General features: G+C 34.1%; 2 protein-coding genes across 8 annotated transcripts in view; one reads left to right on the top strand and one right to left on the bottom strand.

The window, feature by feature from the left end:
• Positions 1-14,871, top strand: part of LOC113510792 (dmX-like protein 1) — a 52,814-nt gene extending 37,943 nt beyond the window's left edge. For 3 of the 7 annotated variants that reach the window (XM_052896176.1, XM_052896174.1, XM_052896173.1), the window contains 17 exons: positions 121-371; positions 977-1,168; positions 1,514-1,638; positions 2,353-2,495; positions 3,097-3,259; positions 3,404-3,506; positions 4,394-4,588; positions 5,052-5,233; positions 5,695-5,803; positions 7,567-7,650; positions 8,179-8,239; positions 8,807-9,075; positions 9,698-9,767; positions 9,855-9,929; positions 10,676-10,887; positions 12,016-12,121; positions 12,194-14,871. In XM_052896176.1, the coding sequence (XP_052752136.1) occupies positions 121-371; positions 977-1,168; positions 1,514-1,638; positions 2,353-2,495; positions 3,097-3,259; positions 3,404-3,506; positions 4,394-4,588; positions 5,052-5,233; positions 5,695-5,803; positions 7,567-7,650; positions 8,179-8,239; positions 8,807-9,075; positions 9,698-9,767; positions 9,855-9,929; positions 10,676-10,887; positions 12,016-12,121; positions 12,194-12,294 (2,441 nt within the window). In that variant the 3' untranslated portion in view covers positions 12,295-14,871. Of the gene's footprint in view, positions 1-120; positions 372-976; positions 1,169-1,513; positions 1,639-2,352; positions 2,496-3,096; positions 3,260-3,403; positions 3,507-4,393; positions 4,589-5,051; positions 5,234-5,694; positions 5,804-6,835; positions 6,890-7,566; positions 7,651-8,178; positions 8,240-8,806; positions 9,076-9,697; positions 9,768-9,854; positions 9,930-10,675; positions 10,888-12,015; positions 12,122-12,193 lie in introns of all 7 variants that reach the window. The other 4 variants (XM_052896179.1, XM_052896175.1, XM_052896178.1 and 1 more) reach the window with 2 other exon arrangements.
• A 69-nt stretch (positions 14,872-14,940) lies between these two features.
• Positions 14,941-20,952, bottom strand: LOC113510661 (isoleucine--tRNA ligase, cytoplasmic). Its single transcript, XM_026894140.3, has 4 exons — positions 20,705-20,952; positions 18,787-18,892; positions 18,441-18,642; positions 14,941-18,230 (listed from the first exon to the last, which is right to left on the bottom strand). Exons 1-4 carry the CDS (start codon positions 20,830-20,832, stop codon positions 15,028-15,030), a joined length of 3,639 nt encoding a protein of 1,212 aa, XP_026749941.1. The 5' UTR covers positions 20,833-20,952; the 3' UTR covers positions 14,941-15,027.
• Positions 20,953-21,419: the final 467 nt, after the last annotated feature.

Below are 21,419 nucleotides of genomic sequence, written 5' to 3'. Positions count from 1 at the left end.
TTTTGGTGGACCGTGTGGAGGTGTACTCGACAATGATAACAGAGTTATCGATACTAACGATGTCTACTTGTAAAAGTCGATGGTGGCCGCTGTCATTGTAAGCGGTATGTATGAGCGCAGGCGTGTCGGCGCTGCGCGGGCTGGCGCTGCGCGCGGCGGAGGAGGAGGACTCGCCGCGGCTGGCCGTGCTGCTGGCGGAGGCGTTCTGCGCCGCGTACCTGGCGCTGCTGGGCTGGGCGCTGGCGGCGCGCGACGCGCACCTGCTGTACCGGCTGGCGGCGCACGAGCCCGACGCCAGGGCGCACGCGCGCCTCTTCGGCGGCGGCGTGCGGCGCCTGCTCACCACCGCGCCCGCGCCCGCGCCCGCGCAGGTCGCTACTCCTTCCGCTCGCTCCTCTCCGTACACTAATGGCTAGAAAATGGAATGGCAACCCCGTCTGCGCTATCCATACACGCTGACAGATGATACGTGAAGATGAAAGCAGGACAGTTAGCCCAAGTTGTGATGAAGTCATAAAAATTAAGTAAGATTGTTTCCAGGGAGAACCGCGTGGAGATCGGTCTGATGGGGTATATCGCTATCAATGGGCCTGTTAAGCCTCATTAATTATATTAAATGCTACACTTACTAACAATACAATCATTAGGGCTCCGCCTACATATAAGTTGTAATACAATTGTACCTCTATGGGTTAAGTACCTGATAATAAAGAATATTATTATTATTATATACAGATAGCACAGGCAGAGTTACCATTTTATTATTACCCATTAAAAAAATAGTAAAATATATTGCAGTTGATTCATCTATTCTGTCATCCATTTATTTCAATTCTTATTATTAAATTTCACTAAAAGTATTGCATAATTTGTACGAGATAATATAATAGATAAACATAACATGACTGACGTCAAGTATTTTAAAGGAATTATGTGATTATCAAATGAAAAATCATATTTAAATTACTTTTAACAGCCTAAACTTATTGAACGCACGGAAGGCACATCAGTTTGGTCGTCGCTTCGCGATAAACGAAACCTCCTAAATATGAGAATATTAGGACTGGGCCCCACAGCACCACACAAGAATATTCAAGAAGGCAGACCCACGTACCGGGAGCAGTTCGTCCCACCGCAGTGCAGTATACTTACGTATCTACTAACAAAGGTAAATAACATATAATACAATTTACATGAAAAAGTTTTGCTGGAAGAAATCTCTTATTAGAGATAAGCTCGCCTTTGTACAGTATGTTTCAAATGAATTGTGGTTAACATTATATTTTGTGTACAATAAAGAATAAAAAAGGAAATTACTAATAAAATATATTTTTCTGTTCATTTGTCTACCATTGACCATTATATTTAGGGTGATTTGTTTAAATTTTTAACAGCACATATTAAACTATAAGAAATAACGGAAAATATTCAAAGGTAGTCTTGGACCTGATTTTGATAAAAACTAAAGCTTCTCAATCACATCCATTATTCTAATTTTGTGATACGACTGTAGCCAACAGCAGAACAAGACCCTGAAAATTACGACTACGACTCGGCGGAATCCGGTGCGGAGGACGCGGACGAGAGCGACAGTGACGTCGACGACGATGACATCTTTAATACCAATACCACTACTAAGTAAGTATGGTCATTGTGACCTTGATTTAATATAACTTCTATCAGTACTGCTCTAAAATTATATTGTGTCTGACGAGAATATTATAAATATTCAACTCCTGTCACCAGCTATGTCATGTATACTTTTATTATTATCTACTAGTAATTCGCCCGGGCTTCACACGAGTACATAGAGAGAACGATAAATTAGTATATGTTATATTATTTTTACTCTATGTTATATTATAGTAATTTTCATAGGAACTGTTTTTTTATATTATTTACTTTCTCTTCTCACGTAGGTGAAAGATTGTTTTTTAAATCGCTTGAGTAGTTTCTAACTTTATTCATTACAAATAAATATATAAAAATCAAATGTTTCCTCTTTACAATATTAGTATAGAAGTATAAATTACTTGTACCTTAAAATTGGATTTATAGTTTTTGAATATAATTTCAATATTTTCTGTAAAATTTAATTATTCTCTTCTCTTCAATTTGTATCTATCCATAGTGGCACGCATTTAGTCATTAGTTAGATTTTTAATATTTGCATTTGATTTTGAGATATACTTCCTTATTTATAAGAACCTTAAATGTTGCATCACTTGCTTTTAAATTTTTAATTTAAGTCACACACTCCAATGGTATAATCCAATCAAGTATATACATATTTAACCTTTTTATAGGGATATATATGTATACAGATTTTTTAAAACCGAACTATTTTATTAGGAGTGAGAAGCGTCGTAAGGGCGCTAACTTCGAACACTCTGATCCTGACTCATACTCGTGGTATGTAATGCGCGTCGCCGTGCTGCGGCTCGCGCAACAGAAGCTGCAACACTTTCTGCAACTTTGCGGCATCGAGATGTCAGGTATGCTCTATTATTGCTATCTAATGATATCTGTTTTATAACTCTACCTGTTTATATAAATAACTAACGAATTGCGATCCGCCCTGACTTCGCATGGATAGACTAATAAAAAGATAGTATTTTAAATTGGTAAAGATTGTCTACATTAACATGGCATGTCCTTCCTTTAATATGTGTGACCAAATATAGATGAGGTGCTCTGATTTGGTTTGTGACAAAATATCAAGCAATTAATGTAATTTTCTTGAAAATGTCTAATTTTTATTTAAATTATATATATATTTCTATAGGTGAAAGATTTCTAAATTAATTTTAAATAATTATTTTTTTAATTCACCCATTATAAACAAACAGTCAAAAATTTCTTCTTTATAATGTTAGTGTAGATTTCTTTATTTGTATTAAATACTATGTAATATCAATCATAAAATTATATTCTATACGTTATTATGTTCAATTTTATAATTAGTCACATTATGATAAATTTGTAAAGGAATTTGTATGATAAATTGGTACCAAGTAATTAGTGTAATAGTTAAGATTCTATGAAAATAGTGTAATATCACAGTTTATTTATATATTAAACATTGTTTGTTTCAAGAACTCGCAACAACAAGTCCGACAGTGCACGCAGCTCTGCGGCGAGTGGACCAGTGGCAGCAACAGCTCACGGAAACACTTGAATCACGACCACCTCCACCAGATTTTATCCCTGGTTGCTTCCCTGAACAGCAGACGTCTGGACCGCCTATTAATAAATACAGGTACGTACCACTCGACAGTATGTAATAATGATAAAGTGTATTTAAAAAAAAAAAAAGCTACTTTGATCAGAACTAAACCCGCTGAAAAATGACGAGATCTGTTTTTAGAAATATTTTTCTTTAATTGTTATTTATTTGTTTCAGATGTCTACTAGAAAAACATAATACACCATTCAATTCGGCTTTGTTTAGTACAGCACCGGCGAGACGATTGTGGAGTTATCTTGTGCGACAAGAACCCGTCCAGGTATGTGTGAATTTTCTGAATAATTTCTGTAAAATGGTGTGATTCATTGAACTAAAAAAAAACTGTTAAGCAGCCATTATGTCAAATCAATTTATGAAAATAATGGTAAGGTGCTGACAGCACCTTACCATTTCAGTAAAAAGTATTTTAATAGTATCTTGTAACATTTAACACCCAATTAATATCTATAATAAAAAAAAAAACTGCCTCACTTAACTACTATATTACTGCTATAGTTATATCGTCGCCTTGTGGTCCCGACATAAAGTGGACCACTCTTTCCTTTCCCATGGGTGTGGTAAGAGGCAATTAAGGGAACTTAATGGTCAAGAGATGGGCTGCAGCGTCCTTAATCCAAACTGCCAACCCGCCTGCCAAGAGTGGCAACTACTGGCAAAAATTCCCTTTATGGGAGAGGCCTATGTACAGCAATGGATAGTTAACGGCTGATAGGACGACGACGACGACAACTTGTCCTGTTACTGTAGTAATGTAACCGTCCATTACATTTTCTGTTATTCCTGTATACAGTTGACTGGTAACGCCATATGGTGTTATGTCTGCCATTTACACTTTCTAGGTGTATTAAAGTTTATTAAATAAATAATGTTGTAATAGGTGATTTTTTCTTGTCGTACGCCTTGTTCAAAGTTACGATAGATATATGTTTATCCATATGGGGGTTATACCTATGCAGTGCAGAAAGAAAACAATTTATTAATAAGGAGGTTTAATATGTATATCGTTGTATCAATTCATCCCGCAACATCCTTACCACTTCTTGGTCAACTTTGAGGTATTATTTTCCTAGATTTATAAATGGACTGTAAATTTAGTAATAACCAAATGTTATGGTACATGGTATTGATTGTGGCTACTTTTTACAGGAGTTGTTCATCCGCGCGGTGTTCTCGCGACGGCGAGCGGTGTCGACGTCGCAAAGCGACGGTGCCGCCGGCGGCGGCGGCGGTAGCGGCGGCAGCGGTTGCGTGCCGCACCCGCGCCGCGACGATAGTCTGCAAAGCCCCGTCCGCATCATACATAAGGAACAAGACTCCATCGCCGCATTCTGTCTCAATAGGGTAAACGTACAAATTTATTTGCCTAATATAGCATCCATTAGATAGTATTATTTCATGGACCCCTGTCAAAAGATATTTTAGGTCCTAAAATTTAGGAAAAGAAAAAAAGTTATTATTTATTTATGGTAAAGTTTTTCATATTAAAATGTGTATATAAGTTCGTTTGTTACCTCTTGACTTCTTCACTACTCGATCAATTGTTATCAACTTTGATAAACACATACTATATGGGATGGAGAAGATAGAGTACAAAAAAGAATTTATAGCGGTTAAACGATTTATACCAGTCACGTAGACGAAGTCGCCGATATAATCTAATATTTATGTTAATGTTTTGTTTGAAAAGTGCCCAAGTTTCTCGCCCATACTTCTCGGTATATATTATATAAGCTTTATAAAATTATAAAAATAAAATACTATTTAACATAAAATTTGTCATTGTGTCATATTTTATTGTGTGCAGGTGGGTGGCGGCTTGTTGGCGGTGGCGACGGCGCGCGAGGTACAGGAGATGGACGTATCGCTGCTGTTGCGCGGCGACGTCAGCTGGGCCGAGGACGAATGCGACGTTGATCTCATGGGGCTCTCCGCCGACCCCGCCGCCCTGCCCGACACCGGCTTCCTGCTCATACAGCACCAGGACCGGTACTCGCCACTGACTTGTTTTATATACAGCAAACAAGCCAACGACGATCACAAACGTTGGCTCTAGCTATGAATACTGTACCATTATGAATATAACAAAATACACCGACGCCTTTGGTCATCAGATGAAAATGAAATTGTAACCTCATTGGGGAATTTAGTATATGCTGCGATATGTGAGGGACGATAGGTGAGGATGAAGTCAGATTACTTGATCCATCGTGATAAATTCAACCAGGAACTAACTATGGCGTTTTTAGAGGAAATTTTGTGGAAGTCGACCTGATATACCCTATATGATATTGCTAGCAATGAAGACGTTGGACCCAATTACTGATAAAATTATTTTCCCCTGGCTTTCTACATAATCTCAATATTTTCTAGGCTAAGTCATAAAATATTTTCACACGATCAAACTATAGGATATAATTAATTTTTATTATATGAATGTGATACAACAGGCCAAACAATGGTTCCGTGCCGGGAACAGGAAACACCTCCCCATTGAACACCAATGCGCCGCAAGTTCCAATTGGTATGGCCAGCCAGACCGGACGTGGCGCTAGCGTTGTAAGTACATATATTACTCATCAAGTATTCAATATATATACGTAATTCTAACATACAAAATATTGTCTAAAGCGTCAAATTAGTATGTGCTCAGGTAATTAAACATTTTTATTATGATTTCAAATATTTTGTTCATATATTGTATAATTACAAATGTTTTGAGCCTGATTGATCTATTTAAGCTATATATTAGTTAAAAAAAATCGTTCCTTTCTTCTGGAATAATTTCAAGCGATAGATAAAGATTGATGAATGAATGAACGAATAAATTATTATTAGTAATTACCTACTGGTAAGTAGCAGCAGCAGATTTAAAAAAATAATTACAAACGTTTAACAGTATTTATCATTACATATATGTAAAAACGAAACTAATATATGTATATGCGAAGGTGGAAGGATGCAAGTGACGTGAAAAACCCAGACTGCTCCTTAATATCAACTAGACAGTGTGCTGACTAAGTGAGCCGCCTATAGTCTCTAGAGTTGGCGTGTTTGCATGAGATATGTTCAGAAAGTAAATGACCTAAAAGTTATGTTTACCCCTTAAAGAACTTAAGCTTAAGGACTTGACGTGATGACAGATAGTACATAGATCAGTCAGGACATTTGTTTTTAAATTCGATTTTATTATATGGGATTTATTTTTTATTTTATTTTTTTATATTTATTTATCTATGAATTAATAAGATATTATTGAAATATAAATTATTGTACAATATAGATTTTTATTTTTGGATGTTGCTGAAATGTAACTAATATATCCTACATTGTTTTCTAATATACAACTAACATATATTTATCTGAATATATTGTATTATCTACTGATATTTTTTGTAATAATATGTAATTTTATGTATAATTTATTATGTTATTAATATCAGATATTTTTAATTATTACTTTATATAGTAGGGATTTTAGTAAATAATACAATCGAAAGGTGGAGTTACTAACACCACTAAAGACAACGTGATTTTAAATTATATTAACAAAGGGAACTAACTGATTACCTTGGACCCTAACATCCACAGCAGGAGCGGCGGACAAGCTCAGTACCGACCGGTCACGAAGCGTTAATTGTTACAGTACGTGGACGATGTTAACTAATGCACTCACTACTTGTTATTGAACGAATAAATGTCATGTTCCGTACTATTTTCACTCAACGTCAGTAAATATTTAGTGTCACTATGTATCACAGATACAATGGTCACTATATTTTATATGACAAGGAATATTTTTATTTCGAATGTATTGTCAATTAACAGCAAATTGTAAGTAATAATTAACTACACTGAATTATAAAACAGATTTTATATATTGTTAAATGACCCTTCTTCAGTTTTCTTCTAATACGTGTATACGGTTTGAAAATAGTTCTTATAATTGAATTGATGAAACAAAATCGTGTACACTGTTAGAGTGATATAACATTACTTAATAGTTTCGATTATTTTCAAAACATTTATTCCTTTAATAACAACCGGGCAACTAATGGTGTGGGTATTGTGTACTTGTCTCGTGTTTGCGTTAGTCGCCTCTCGCAGCGCTTCGCTCGAGCTTTTCTATACTTCACTCTTAACTATTAAAAATTGTAGACAAATGCAAATATATATTGGGTCGGTAGATCGGTCAAAACACATTAAGCTAACTAAATCATTACAATGTCAATGTAGGTCCATATTGGTCTCTTCAACAAATTATGTATGATAGTGAATGTGTGTATGAATGCGTGCGCGACATAACCGAGTGTTGGCCACAGGTGAAGGGCCTGCAGTTCCCGGGTTGCCACGACCCGAAATACTGTCGCCTGGTGCTGCACCGCTCGAAGCTTCTCATGAAACCGGTCAGTGACAACCCTAGTCCAATACACAACACCTCCGAGCCAGTGATTTGCACACTATTATTTCTGCTCGATGTCAATTTTTTATTTGGATTTTTGCAGTCTTCTATTTATTTTCTTTGTTTTTTTTTTCTGATATAGACACGAACCATTATAATTTCACCAGGCGTCTAAATTATATACCAATTTTGGTTGATCTCTTCATCAATTCTTTTCATCTGTTTCTTTGACTTTTTTTTCTTGTTACGACTTCACTCACTCACTCGTAGTTACCGAAACTTTTGTTGACAGTCTTTTTTTATTTAAATTGTATATAAGTCCAATTATCCGAACTTTATTATTACTACGCTGTTGTGGTCAAGTTGCTATAATGTAGTGTCTTGCTTGTTGAGTTTATTATGTGGAGCATGTTATGTTTATTGTCTAGTTTAAGGTTATATATTTTTAATTTTATTGTGAGTTTTAATATGTATGTGTTCTGTTATATTAAGTCCTTCAGTGCAATCTATATAATGTTATAATTTTTAATAGGTGCTGAAACATAAAATAGACAATATCAAACGGATGGCAGCACATCCCTCACAGCCGTTGTGTAAGTTATGTTTATTACTGAATTTCAAATAATGTCCATAATTAAGTCTAGTAATGACATAAAAGGGAAAGGAAACAATTTAGCTTTACTATATTGTAGGAACTAATATGAACTAATTTTATAATAAAGTCAAAATTATTATAATTTTTAGTGTATGATGATCTATAAATTAGTAATTTCACGAAATTATCCAAATAAAAAATTGTGTTAAGTGATAAAGAGGATCTACGTGGACGTCGACCTAATTAGTAACATGGCGCTATCCTAATCCCCCCCCCCCCCCAGATACTATACGAAATTATAAAGTAAAAACTTATATGGTGTCTAAGAAGCATATTACAGTGAATGCTCTATTTAAGCAACCTCTTTATATGCAACATTATTTATATTTTATTTATTCTACTCGGCTTAGTTAGTAAAAGAAATAAGTAAAAATATTTTTCAGACGGTAAGTATTTATATACTCCTTTTTTTTCCTATAAGCGACTTTTCCCAATAAGAAACTATTTTTAGAGAGATATAGAGTGTTCACTGTATTAAGTAGATTGTTATTATTATGTCGGGCAGACCTGACGGGCGGCGCGGACGGGTCGGTGCAGCTGTGGGAGTGGGGGCACACGTCGTGCGTGTGGTCACCGCGCGCGCCCGGCGCCTTCGCCAAGGTGACCCGCGTCCGGTTCTCCGACTACGGCAACAAGTTCGCCGCCTCCGACGCCGACGGCAACCTCGCCATGTGGCAGCTGCAGCCCTCGGCGCAGCCCGCGCCGCCCGCCGCCGCCACCTCCCATCAGCAGCACCAGCCGCACCAATCGCAGGCCTCCGCGAGGCCTTTCTTTGTTAGTACTCCTTGACAAGCTATGAATGTTCCTTTGCTGAGCAAAGGTCTCTTCCTGTAAATGGAAGATATCTTTTCCTATACGCTAGTGTTTCTTTCTCTTTCTTTTTAACTGACTTCAAAAAGGAGATTCTCAATTCCGTTGTGTTTGTTTGTTACCTTATTTTTTTATCTATAAGGATATATATACAAATTGAATGAAAAGTTCTTTTTTATATGAAAGGATTTATATACAAATTGGACCCATAAAACTGGCTTAGTATTTTAATTTATATTTGTAAACCACCGTGTCTTGGTAATTTCATATGGACTCCCGCGATACAAGTTCTCCTAGTGCGGGGTCCAATGTACTCGCTGTTGTAAATTTTTTGTATTTAATAAATAAATAAATAAAAATAAATTTTATCAAAATCAATTTTTGTAGTTTAATTTTTAAATTAAACTACAATTAATTTTTGAATTAAAATAACTAGTTTTGCTATAATTGAAGTTTTTTTCTTGTGCGCTGTGTAAGTAAGTTATGTGAATGGTCCTTTATCACTTATGTTGTAGATCACTCTTGTTCTTCTCTACATATCATAATTATGTAGTTAATTTACTTATAAATTTTCGTATAATTTCAGACCCACCAATGTCATAGTAAAGGAATAAGCGATTTTGTATTCCTAGGCTCGTGCAGTTTAGTAGCTACAGGTAAATATTGAATTGTAGTTTAATTAATTATAATCATTTTTTATATATAAATCTGTTAAATATAACAATTAAACTGTTTATTTACAGCTGGTCACAGTTCGGAGAGCAAGAATGTAGCTATATGGGACACTTTGATGCCAACTAAGAAAGCATTAGTAGTTTGTGAGTATATTTTACTTCAAATGAAAATATTTTATAAGAAACTGAATATACTTAATGCAGAACTTGGGGAAAATATGATTAGATGGTTGAAAAGCATTAGTGCATTTATATATTTATATTATACAAATATTTAATTAGACTGTATTTGTAAAAATTTTTCTTTAAATATTAAAATGACAGCGAGATCTTTATTACCTGATAACTGGTTTAATTTAACGAAATAAGAGAAGAAGCAGATAGACGCCAACAGCGATTTTTATAATATGATATTTAAAATAGTGCATTGACTGGACCCGTGCAGGTTTCATAAATTTTTGGAACGGTTTCGGTACAATAATGAATCGATAAATTTGCAATTAAGTGATAATAGAGTACGAGGAACCGACAACCGATGGAGAGGTAAGGTTCTTGAGTGGCGACCACATACGGGTAAACGCAGGGTAGGACGACCCCTACATGATAGAGTTACGACTTGAAATGCGTTGCAGGGAGTCAGTGGATGCAGGTGGCTCAGGACCATTCTTTATGGTAGTCTATGGGGGAGGCTTATGTCCAGCAGTGGACGGATAATGGCTGAAATGATAATGAAGAGAATACGGGTTGCAATTTGGTACAGTACTTTGTGTGGCGGTTTCTAATAGGGTGTACTAGTAGTAGTAGTAGTAGTAGTAGTAGTAGTAGTAGTAGTAGTAGTAGTAGTAGTAGTAGGTAGTAGTAGCCTAAGACGAGTGTCGCTCGTGGCGCAGCGTGGACGTGCCACGAGGGCGGCGCGGCGTGCGTGGCGTGGGCGGGCGGCGCGCTGGTGTCGTGCGGGCGGCGCGGCGACGTGCTGGTGTGGGACCTGCGCGCGCGCGCGCCGCGCCACAAGCTGCACGCGCACCACGCGCCGCTCAAGTGCCTCGCGCTCTCGCCCCGCGAGGACCTCTACGCCGTCGGCGCCGCCGACGGGGACATCAAGGTGACCCACGCGAGTTTGACAGTCCCATTGCTAGCAATGTACCCTATTAGGTCGACCTCCATGCGGTTACCCCTTCAAACCATCGTAGTTATTTCTCATGAAATTCTTCACGATGGGCGAACTGATCTGTTTTCATCCTCATCAGTCTTCTTTAACAGGTGCCCCGCTAGTGTATAGCGATAGTGCAGGCTATGTTACAATTTCATTATCGTCCATAAAAAAAAACCTTTGGTAACCAGAACCAGTGGCCTGATTGCTGACAATATTATACCCTATTAAGTTACTTCTATGGAAACTATCGTGGTTAATTTCTGATGAATTCACTACGAGCCAGCCGACTTGACTTCATCCTCATTTACTATTCACTATTGCCCTGCCAGTATATACAAATAGCGCAGGCGAATTATCATTCCATTAGCATTCATTAAAAAAACCATTTGCGTTGTGCATAGTGCACACGTTTATGTTTAAGATGTGTTTTAGATTATTTAAATGTTCATCATGTGATCTCCCTCAGGGTATCCTAATGTAAGAACCGAGTAATTAGTAGAACTGTATTATTATTTATAAACATACACACTGCTGTCTATCGGGAAATGTATTCATTTTATACTCATATCAGATTTATAATATAAAAATTCGCAAGTATTGGATTAATATTGACTATCTCTTTAGGAAACGCTCCTAACTATACCAATACCTGTAACTCAAACTTATTATTGCATGTCATTGTTAAGTTTATCTAACACTTAAACAATATAATTACACCGTGTAAGGATATTATTGCACTCACGGCTACTTTATTAACCGATTGTTAGATGAATACTTTAATGTAATGAAAACTTTAATGGCTTTACCCACAAATTATCTTTAATTCCCAAATGACAATAATTAAAGACTTTCTTTAAAAAAAAAGACAAATTAAAAAAAAAATATATATATATATATATATATATATATATATATATATATATATATATATATATATATATATATATATATATATATATATATATATATATATATGGATATATCGCAAAGAAATGCCCTTGAAATCGAGCTTTTTCGAAAATTTACCACCATGTCACTATATTCTTAATTTTACTACATTATTGTATTGATATCCAGGTCTTCTCATTGGCCACCCATCAATTGCTTCACACTTTCGCTGGTGAACACGCACGAAGTTCGTTCTTCAAACACATTGGACAAGGAGTCACGCAAATACATATTGGTATGATAACCTGTTCACAGTTTTGATTCTTAGTAATTTTAACAATGCATTTTAATAATATAATTTTTACAGATAATGCTGGTCGCCTGTTTTCGTGCGGTGCCGACGGCACTATGAAAGTACGCAAGCTGCCGGAGAGAGACACGCCGTCGTTACATCACCACCAGTATTGAATTCGTATTATTTAATAAAATTGTAGCCTGTTCGATCACTAGCCGTCGCCAAATCCTTTATAAAGGATAGAATATTTTTTTAATATATTTCAAATTATTTAAAATCAATCTAACACATTTATGTGTTTATGTTCATAAGAGAACAAAGGTTTTACGTAGACGAGGCGGTAGCGGACAGGAGCGCACATTCGGCGGCGGGGAACCGCCTCCAAACTTATGTCCCCTTGTGATTTATTGATTGTTGTTGCTATTCAATTTATGAGTATGATGATAATTATACTGTTAGACTAGTCACTGGATAGGCGATGTTGTATCTTATATTGTATTTAAAATGTTATTGAATCTTTAGTTATTTTTCTAGCGTGAAATATATGCTATTTTTATCATAAACTTGTAGAAAAATTAAAAATATAATTTATTTATTTGCACTCGCTGTTAGTAGACGTAACCGGTCCCACGGCCGTGGCTGGCCTAAATTATATATACAAACTATATGGTAGATGATATTTTAATGTATCATTATATACGACGTGGAATGTATTTTTAGTACTGATAAAGTGCAATAATTCTAACACGTTTGCTAACTTATGAATCCGACTGCTGACGTCGTCGAAGCCTTTAACTAGATAACAGATTTTAGACTTTTAAACTGTGTACTGTATTTAGCTTATGGTTGCATATATTACAATGTATCTTGTTGACGCATAATGTATAATTTAATTGAGCATTATTATATCAATTAAGGTGTGTAAATCTTTGATGGCTTACGCGTATTGCTAATGATATTTAAATAACTTCTATACCTATTACTGTAACAACCACGACGCGTCATTTTATGCGATTCACACAATAACATTTCGTCTATATTGTATTTGAATGTTACATAATTATACTAAATATCGCACACCTCGTTCTATTAGATCTAAGCTATTTCTCTATATGGTGTACTTGAGATTACCGTTTTTTTTTATTGAATGATGCGAGCATTCTCTGAACAATACATTTACTACTATCGCCATTCTTTTTTTTTTGCACCAGTATTAAATCAAATAAAGGCTGCGATGATCATTTTTAAAAATTAATCAAAAGCTATGTTAATGTTATGTTACTACATTACATGTGTAACAGAGATAATAACGAATGTGCTTGTGATATACTGAATGTTCAGATGTGTCTGACATTTTATTCCAATAACTAAATTATATTTATTTGATAAATATTTATTAGTAACTGTACTTGATGTGTTCTGACCAAATATTAGAAAATTCCATCATGATCCATTAGATTATATTTGGTCTACAAAATATATCATTAAAAATGAGCTTACATGTAATACATTATCTGTGCTGTTGCTTTATTACTAACTTAGTTTCTCAATTATATGTATAGTAGCAAGTCGACACAATTTGCAAAATATTTACATTTAACTAGTTCCTTTTCTTTATATTATATATTTTATACTATCTTCCTTGTTCATTAAAAGACATTGGTTTTCATTGTTTTTTGTTTGGTTGACTATTTTTAATGTTTTTTTAGGTTATTATTGTTCACCAAAGTTAAAATCATAACGATATGACGTTTCAACAAATAGTTTAGTAAACCTCAAATGTAAATTTATCAAGTTACCAAAATTTAGGCTTATAATTTAAATTGCATAATAGCAGCACGGAAAGCAAATAAAAAAATTTAATCAGCCTAATCAATTACAAATAATGATAAAAGTTATTGCTAATTTCTTTAAAATCGCCTCGAAGGTAAAAATCAATTAGATGTCAGACGTATTTGCTTTCCTTAATCAGAACTACATTTCCTTTACAATATTTCTATAGCGACTAGTATAGATCTTTTTAATTTGTCTTGATGTTCTTAGTTTTATAGTTTTGAATAGCTGTATTTTTTCTGCTTAACACATTACACATCTTTTTGAGGTATGTAGCTGTGATGTACTTGTAAGTTTAATTCTGATAATTGTTTTTAATGTTACTAAAACCTGCAAACAGTGGTACAACCATCCGGTTGGGCAAACATATCTCTTTTTTAGTATTTGTTAGTTTTTAATATGTGTGAAGTGACATGAATGTCATGATTTTTAAAAATCTTAAAATCTTTTTCCAGGAAATCAAAGATAAAACTTTTTCAAAAAATCAAACAATATTTTACAATTTTCATATAAAAAAGTCAATAGAACTATAAAAAAATTGTCACCTTACGCTAATTGTATTCAAATTTTTCATGGATGTATGATGTAATTTATTACTCTATATTTTGTTAACTTTTCTTGATAATAAATAAGGTTTTAATTTAAAATCTTACTAAAAAGTATTGAAGGTATAAATATGCTAGCAATTAATAAAAAAGGGATATAGATAATTATAATTTACATGTGCAACATACTCTTTATTGTATTCAACAAATAAAAAAAATATTGTAATGAAAATTTGTAATAATTTAACATAAAAACTACATTGCATTATGTTAATATATGGTAATTAATTTGTCGATATAGTTCATATTTGGAACTTAAATTCGTTTTATTTATGAAGAAACATATGAAATAAAGGTTAACTCAATATTATGGTTTTTATTTCTTATTTTGTACATTTTTAGATAATGTAGAATAATTTAAATAAAATGACCAGTAAGGTATTTAATATAAGCAAATAATTTAATAAAATAATAAGCATTACTACAGAAAACCAATACTTTTATCATTATCTTCGACGATTCATAATCTTACTGAAATAGTTTATTATCAAGGTCTGTAATCTTAATGCCTAAACAGTCTGACACGAATTGTATAGCTTGTTTCTTGGCGAGTGTCGCTTTGCCCAATGGATTCTCCAAGAACAATGTTGCCTTTTTGGTTCCATTTGCAATGTTAACAAACTTGCAGAATGGTGTGCTCTGTTTTTCTAAATCTTTTGGCTTCGATGATGATACAACTATAGTTTTAGAATTCAAGTTTCTTGTATCATGTACTTCAACACCATCGCACCATAATGTAAACTTTATTCCATAAAGACCAAACAAGATTTGAACCTCCTTGTAAAGATTGTCCAGAGTAATGTAGCTGTCATCTACATTTTTTAGAATGATGCTAGCCTTATTGGCTGACACACCTAATCGAGGATTATAACCCTGTAAAAGAATATTAGCCCAAGGTTTTGTAGGTAGTTCTACCTCCTTTCGCCATGTTATTACCAATTTTAGTTGAGAACCTTTAAGTTCCTGAGTTTCTTCAATAATCACTGTTTTAGAAGACGACAATTTTTCTATAGGAATAAGTGGAGCTTTTACCGTTGTCTCGATAAAATCTCTATGCACATTCAATATACGTACAATATCACTGGTTTTTCCAACAGAATAATAAACATCTACTTCATCAGTAGGTACTAAATGTGCCTTTTTCCTCAATTTTTGAACCCTGTTTATGATTTCCCTTGCAAACCCTTCGTCCAACATGTCTTGATCAGGAGTTACATTTAATAGAACTAATACATCGTTATCACTATGAGCTTCAAATTGATCATTACCTTTTGCCTGAAATATGAGTCTAACTTCAGAAACATCAATATGCTGTCCCAGCAATTCGATGGATCCATTAGCAACAAGCTTTTCACATTGTTCATTGTTGAGATCTTTTAAAGCTTGAGTTATGGCTTTAAAATTACCCTTTAAACGCACACCAAGAACTTTATGATCTGGTTCAGCTCTTAATGTGATGCCATATTTTTCTTTGTCACTAGTTAATTGCACCTTCTTTACATTCATTTCTTCCAAAACATATGTCTCCAAGGATTTTACATCATTTAGATAAGTCTGATCACGATGAATTACAATCATTTCAGGTAATGGATACTTGATAGGGATAGTTTTGCGATCTCTTAGAACTCTGCCTAGTTCAATTACAATTTGCATTCTTTGCACGGCTCTTTCTATGTTTGTGTCTACTAAATCCAGCCTCGGTTCAGGGATCATGTTGAAATGCAAACTTTCGAGTGATTCTCCAGGAAGTAATTGACGTAAAACCTTATACATTAATTCTGTCAAAAAAGGAGTAAATGGAGCCATCACCCTTATCATATCAAATAAAACGCCAAATAAAGTGTCTAAAGCCACCTGGCAGTCTTCTACGCCATTTTCGCCCTTTAGCCTCTTTCTATTCATTCTAACGTACCAATTGGTAAGATGATCTATAAACTTTGTTAGTCTGGGTACCACAGTGTACAATCTGTAAGTAGCCATTTCCTTTTTCACAAAATTAATCAAAGATTGTGTAAATGAGGTTATCCACTTGTCCATAACATTTTCTCTATTTGCTTTTGCATTGAACTTGTAATTTATTTTATCTTCTTGAACAATTCTTTCAACATTTTGCATTAGAAAACGGAAAGCATTATACCACGGTAGAAAAACATCTTTGATAACATCTCTAACACCTTCTTCTTTAAAACGAAGATTTTCTGCTTTTACAACAGGAGAATTAACAAGGTAAAGTCGTAAGGCATCAGCGCCATATTTATTGACGATTTCTAATGGATCAGGATAATTTTTCTTTCGCTTTGACATTTTTTGTCCGTCAGCAGCTAAAATAAGTCCATTAGCAATCAGATTTTTAAAAGGCGGCTTGTTGAACAAAGCTGTTGATAAGACAATAAGAGTATAAAACCAGCCCCTTGTTTGATCGATACCTTCACCAATAAAATTTGCTGGGAATATGTCTTCAAATTCTTTTTTATTCTCAAAGGGATAATGAAATTGTGCATATGGCATTGAACCAGACTCAAACCAACAATCAAATACTTCAGGAACTCGTTTCAGTGGCGGGTGTCCAGGGCGTGATGAGGGTATCTCTAAATGATCAATATTTTCCCTATGAAGATCACTGACTTCTTTTCCAGTGAGAGCTTGTAATTCAGCAATGCTTCCAATGCAGACAACTTCTTGTTTGTCACTAGAAATCCACAGAGGTATAGGAGTGCCCCAATAACGGTTTCTACTAATAGCCCAGTCTCTAGCATCTTTAAGCCAGTTACCAAATCTCTTTTCTTTGACATATTCTGGAACCCAATATGTAGCCTCACTAGATTTCAGAAGATCTTGGTTCATTTGTTCAACTCGAATAAACCAAGATGGTACAGCTTTGTATATTAGTGGTGTCTCTGACCGCCAACAAAAAGGGTAACTATGTTTAACCTGACCAGCTTGTATTAGCCTATTGCGTGCTTTTAAATTTGCTATAATATTTTTGTCGGCATCTTTAACGTGTTGTCCCAAGAAATCTTTAACTGGTTCAGTAAATTTTCCACTTGAATCTACTGGGCAAATTATATCCTGATCTTTTGTAATAATTCCTGCAGCAAGACAAACTCTGAAATCGTCTTCTCCAAAGTAAGGGGCTTGGTGTACAATACCAGTACCAGAATCATCTGTGACATAAGTATCTGTCAATACCTGATAAGCTTTAGGACAGCAGTCAACAAAATAGTCAAATATAGGAGTGTACTTAACACCCTTTAATTTTTCACCAAGAAATTTTTCAAGTATAAGAAAATCTTCCACATTCTTAAAAATAACTGGGAACCTTGCTTCTTGAAGTACATATATTGTGCCAGTTGATTTTTCTTGTATTTTCAAATATGTCAGTTTAGGATTGACACAGAGAGCTAAATTACTAGGCAATGTCCATGGAGTAGTTGTCCAGGCTAATAATGTAAAGCCTTCATTTGTAGGAAATGAAACTACAACAGCTGGATCAACTACATCTTTATAGTTTTGTCCAGATTCAAAATTAGAAAGTGGTGTTGAACAAGCAGTAGAGTAGGGCATAACTTTCACACCTTGGTATACCAAACCCTTATTGTAAAGTTCTTTAAATACCCACCAAATGGACTCCATGAACCAGGGGTAAAGTGTTTTGTAATCATTTTTGAAGTCTGAAACATATTAATTTATAATAATTATAAACTAAGTACATCAATAAAATTGGTTATAATATAATTTTATTATTATAGTATGTTTCATACAATCTGCATTTTTTTAGAGAAAATTCTGCATTGAAAGTACAATATTAACACATCAATACACTTGATCAGTGATTTAAATCGAAAAAAATAGTCATACATACATAATTATTATTAGCTTACCAATCCAACGTCCCATTCTAGTGATGATCATTTCCCAGTCATTAGAATACTTCATTACTATTTCACGACATTTGGCATTATATTTATCAATACCCATTTTTTCTACATCCTCAGGGCCCTTGATACCTAAAGTCTTATCAATTTCAAATTCTACAGGAAGTCCATGACAGTCCCAGCCAAAACGTCTTTCTACATGGAAACCCTAAAAATTATGTACTTTATTACATATTTAATTATAACTTAAATAAAAATTTATTTTTAAATAAATTCTTCATTTTTTTTTATTTATTGTTAAGAATTTATTTCATTAGAGCATAACAAACCTAATACATGTAATATTTAATACCTGTTGGTGGGCATAACGTGTTACAACATCCTTAATAGTTCCAGCAAGGATGTGTCCATAATGTGGTAGTCCAGTAGCAAATGGTGGTCCATCATAAAATGAGTATCTGCAAAAATTAACATTTTCAATTACTATCCTTACTTTAGTTATATTTATTACAGACTGACCTTTTTAAGGTGTACAATTCATGTTTATCCAGATTGTCAACAGTGATCAAATAACTTGTTTAACATTTTTATAGTTAGATACCCACTATTCCTATTACATAAGTATATTTGTAATTAATGAAAATGTATATTTGATTTCTTATGTTAATAAGTTTCATTTGTTTTCTATTCTATACTTTTGAATAAACAGATTTATTAACTTACTTTTACACTTAATATAATACAATACTATACAATAATAACTTTTCTCTATATATTCAATTATCCAAATTTTTTATGATCTGAATACTTTATGATAACTATTACTATGGTTAATCAAGTCTTCATTGTAATATGTAACGAAGATCAAGATTAAAATCTATTCAAAATTATAGTCTAAAAACTAAATTCATAATATTGTCTCTTAGAAGAAAAAAAAAATAACAGTTCCATGAACACAATACACAGAATATGCTGTAATGTCCATTATGACTTACATGTCATTCCTAAGGACTTCATAAGTATTTTTCTATATATATATATATATATATATATATATACAGTGGATTTCAGGTATAACGACAATGAAGGGATCATTCTATTTTCATCGTTATATCTGGAAGTCATTACAGGCAAAGGTAAAGAGATAAAAACATATACACATTTATAGTTTTTTGTTTGCACAAATCAGCATTGTTTTCACTGTTTTTAAATTTTGAAATGTTTTCCGCCTTTTCTTTAACAGTGAATGTGTGTCGAGGCAGTTATACTTATACAAAAGTTTACTAAACTCAGTTGATACTCAGAATATCACTTTGTAACTGAACCATAAATTCAACTCCAAAATGTACACACTTCCCTACCTACTTAGCTGATATCTATAAACAATAGGTAAAGGTCTCCATACTTGCTGACCATCTGTGTGGATGTAAACAAAAGGTTAGAAATGTTTGTGAAAGAAAGAAATCTTGGTGTCTCTTTAGTGGCCAACTTTGGTCACAATATCTGCATAGGATTTCTAGGAATTTGTTATAAATGATTCATTAAAAAGAGTTGCTACACCCGAACTCAGTGTTACATCCAAAGTTGTTATAGCCACAAGAATTGTGTACTAAAGTATGTTTTCAACTCAAGGGACTTCGATTTAACGTCGCTATAGGCAAATGGTCACTACAACCAAGGTTGTAATAAATGAAATCCACTGTATATACAATATATATGTACACAGTTTCACTAATAACTAAGATATGAATTATTTTACATTTTGAATTTTAATGGTTAGCAGAGATAAAAAATGAAGCTATAACCAGGATCACATTTATAGTATAGAAATTTATTGCTAACAACAAGATAAACAACAAATGATCATACAATTTTGCTAAAAATAAAATTTTAATGTGTGTATGCTATTCACACATGCAGTTTAAATGTTATTACAAATGAAGTTGTGAATGTCCATGACCATATTTAAATTAATTGTATCATGTCTAGGCTACATTGACAAGAGTAAATATTTACATGTTTAAAAATTAATAGAAATATTACTATCAGGTAAATGTGTTTAATCACTATCATAATATAACTACAAATTCTTATTATCAAAGAGCAAAATGAAAAGCAGAAATGATGCAATATACGATCAAGACTACACATTTAGTTTACTTGATCTATTGCACATGACAATGTATTTCTTATGTCTAATAGCGGGTAATAAAAGTCATTAGTTGATTATTAATTAAAACATATTGAACTGTCCTACCGGATAACCTCACCTTGGTTTATTTCTCGATTGTTTCAGAGAAGTTTGAAAAGCATCTATATCCTTCCAAAACTTCAGTACTTTTTCTTCTTCCTTAGGAAAATCTATATTTTCTGGAACTCGTTCTACTTTAAGTGACATGGTTAAGTTTGTATAGAGGGCTTTTTTTATTATTTATTTCTAATTTTAATCCATGATTATCTAATTGCTCACGATTTCCATCCACGCGGCAAATAAGCTGACAACTTGGAGACTGGAGAACTGATTAAAGAATGATTAGCTATTTTGACAATCTAGCTTGACATTGACACGACTGTACAGACATTAGATTTCATTTGGATAGAGAAAAAAGAAGGAAGATGTTATGTGTGAATAGGTGTGCATAGAATAGGTCACCTCTTCCTTTCCCGTGAGTGTGCTATGAGTCAACTAAAGGGATGGCGAGGGATGGGCAGCAGCATCCCTCTTAAAACATCTAAAGCCTGACTGCAGTTACCAATCCGTCTGCCAGGGGGGAAAGGGATTGTTAGTAATGGGGACTGAGAATCCCATTGCTAGCAATATACCCAACCAGATCGACCTCTTCGTGGTTCTCCCTGGAAACTATCATGGTTAGTTCCTCCATCCATCATGATGGGCTAACTGTTTTCTTCTTATCTATCACCCTTCACTGGTGCTCCGCCAGCATATCCCTTTAGCGCAGGCGGAGTTACCATACCATTTTCACC

This window comes from Galleria mellonella, unplaced genomic scaffold (genome assembly GCF_026898425.1).
Source record: "Galleria mellonella isolate WM207_F2 unplaced genomic scaffold, CSIRO_AGI_GalMel_v1 utg32, whole genome shotgun sequence".
NCBI classification, from domain to species: Eukaryota; Metazoa; Arthropoda; class Insecta; order Lepidoptera; family Pyralidae; genus Galleria; species Galleria mellonella.
The sequence above is the reverse complement of the archived record's forward strand: the minus strand, read 5'-3'. Positions and strand labels throughout refer to the sequence as shown.

Excerpts from the sequence above, each read along its gene's own strand:
- LOC113510661 (XM_026894140.3), bottom strand. The coding sequence starts at position 20,832 with ATGTCACTTAAAGTAGAACGAGTTCCAGAAAATATAGATTTTCCTAAG. Across the intron at positions 18,893-20,704 it reads CAATCGAGAAATAAACCAAG|ATACTCATTTTATGATGGAC; the intron begins GTGAGGTTATCC and ends TAATTTTTGCAG. Across the intron at positions 18,231-18,440 it reads TAGAATGGGACGTTGGATTG|ACTTCAAAAATGATTACAAA; the intron begins GTAAGCTAATAA and ends AATATGTTTCAG.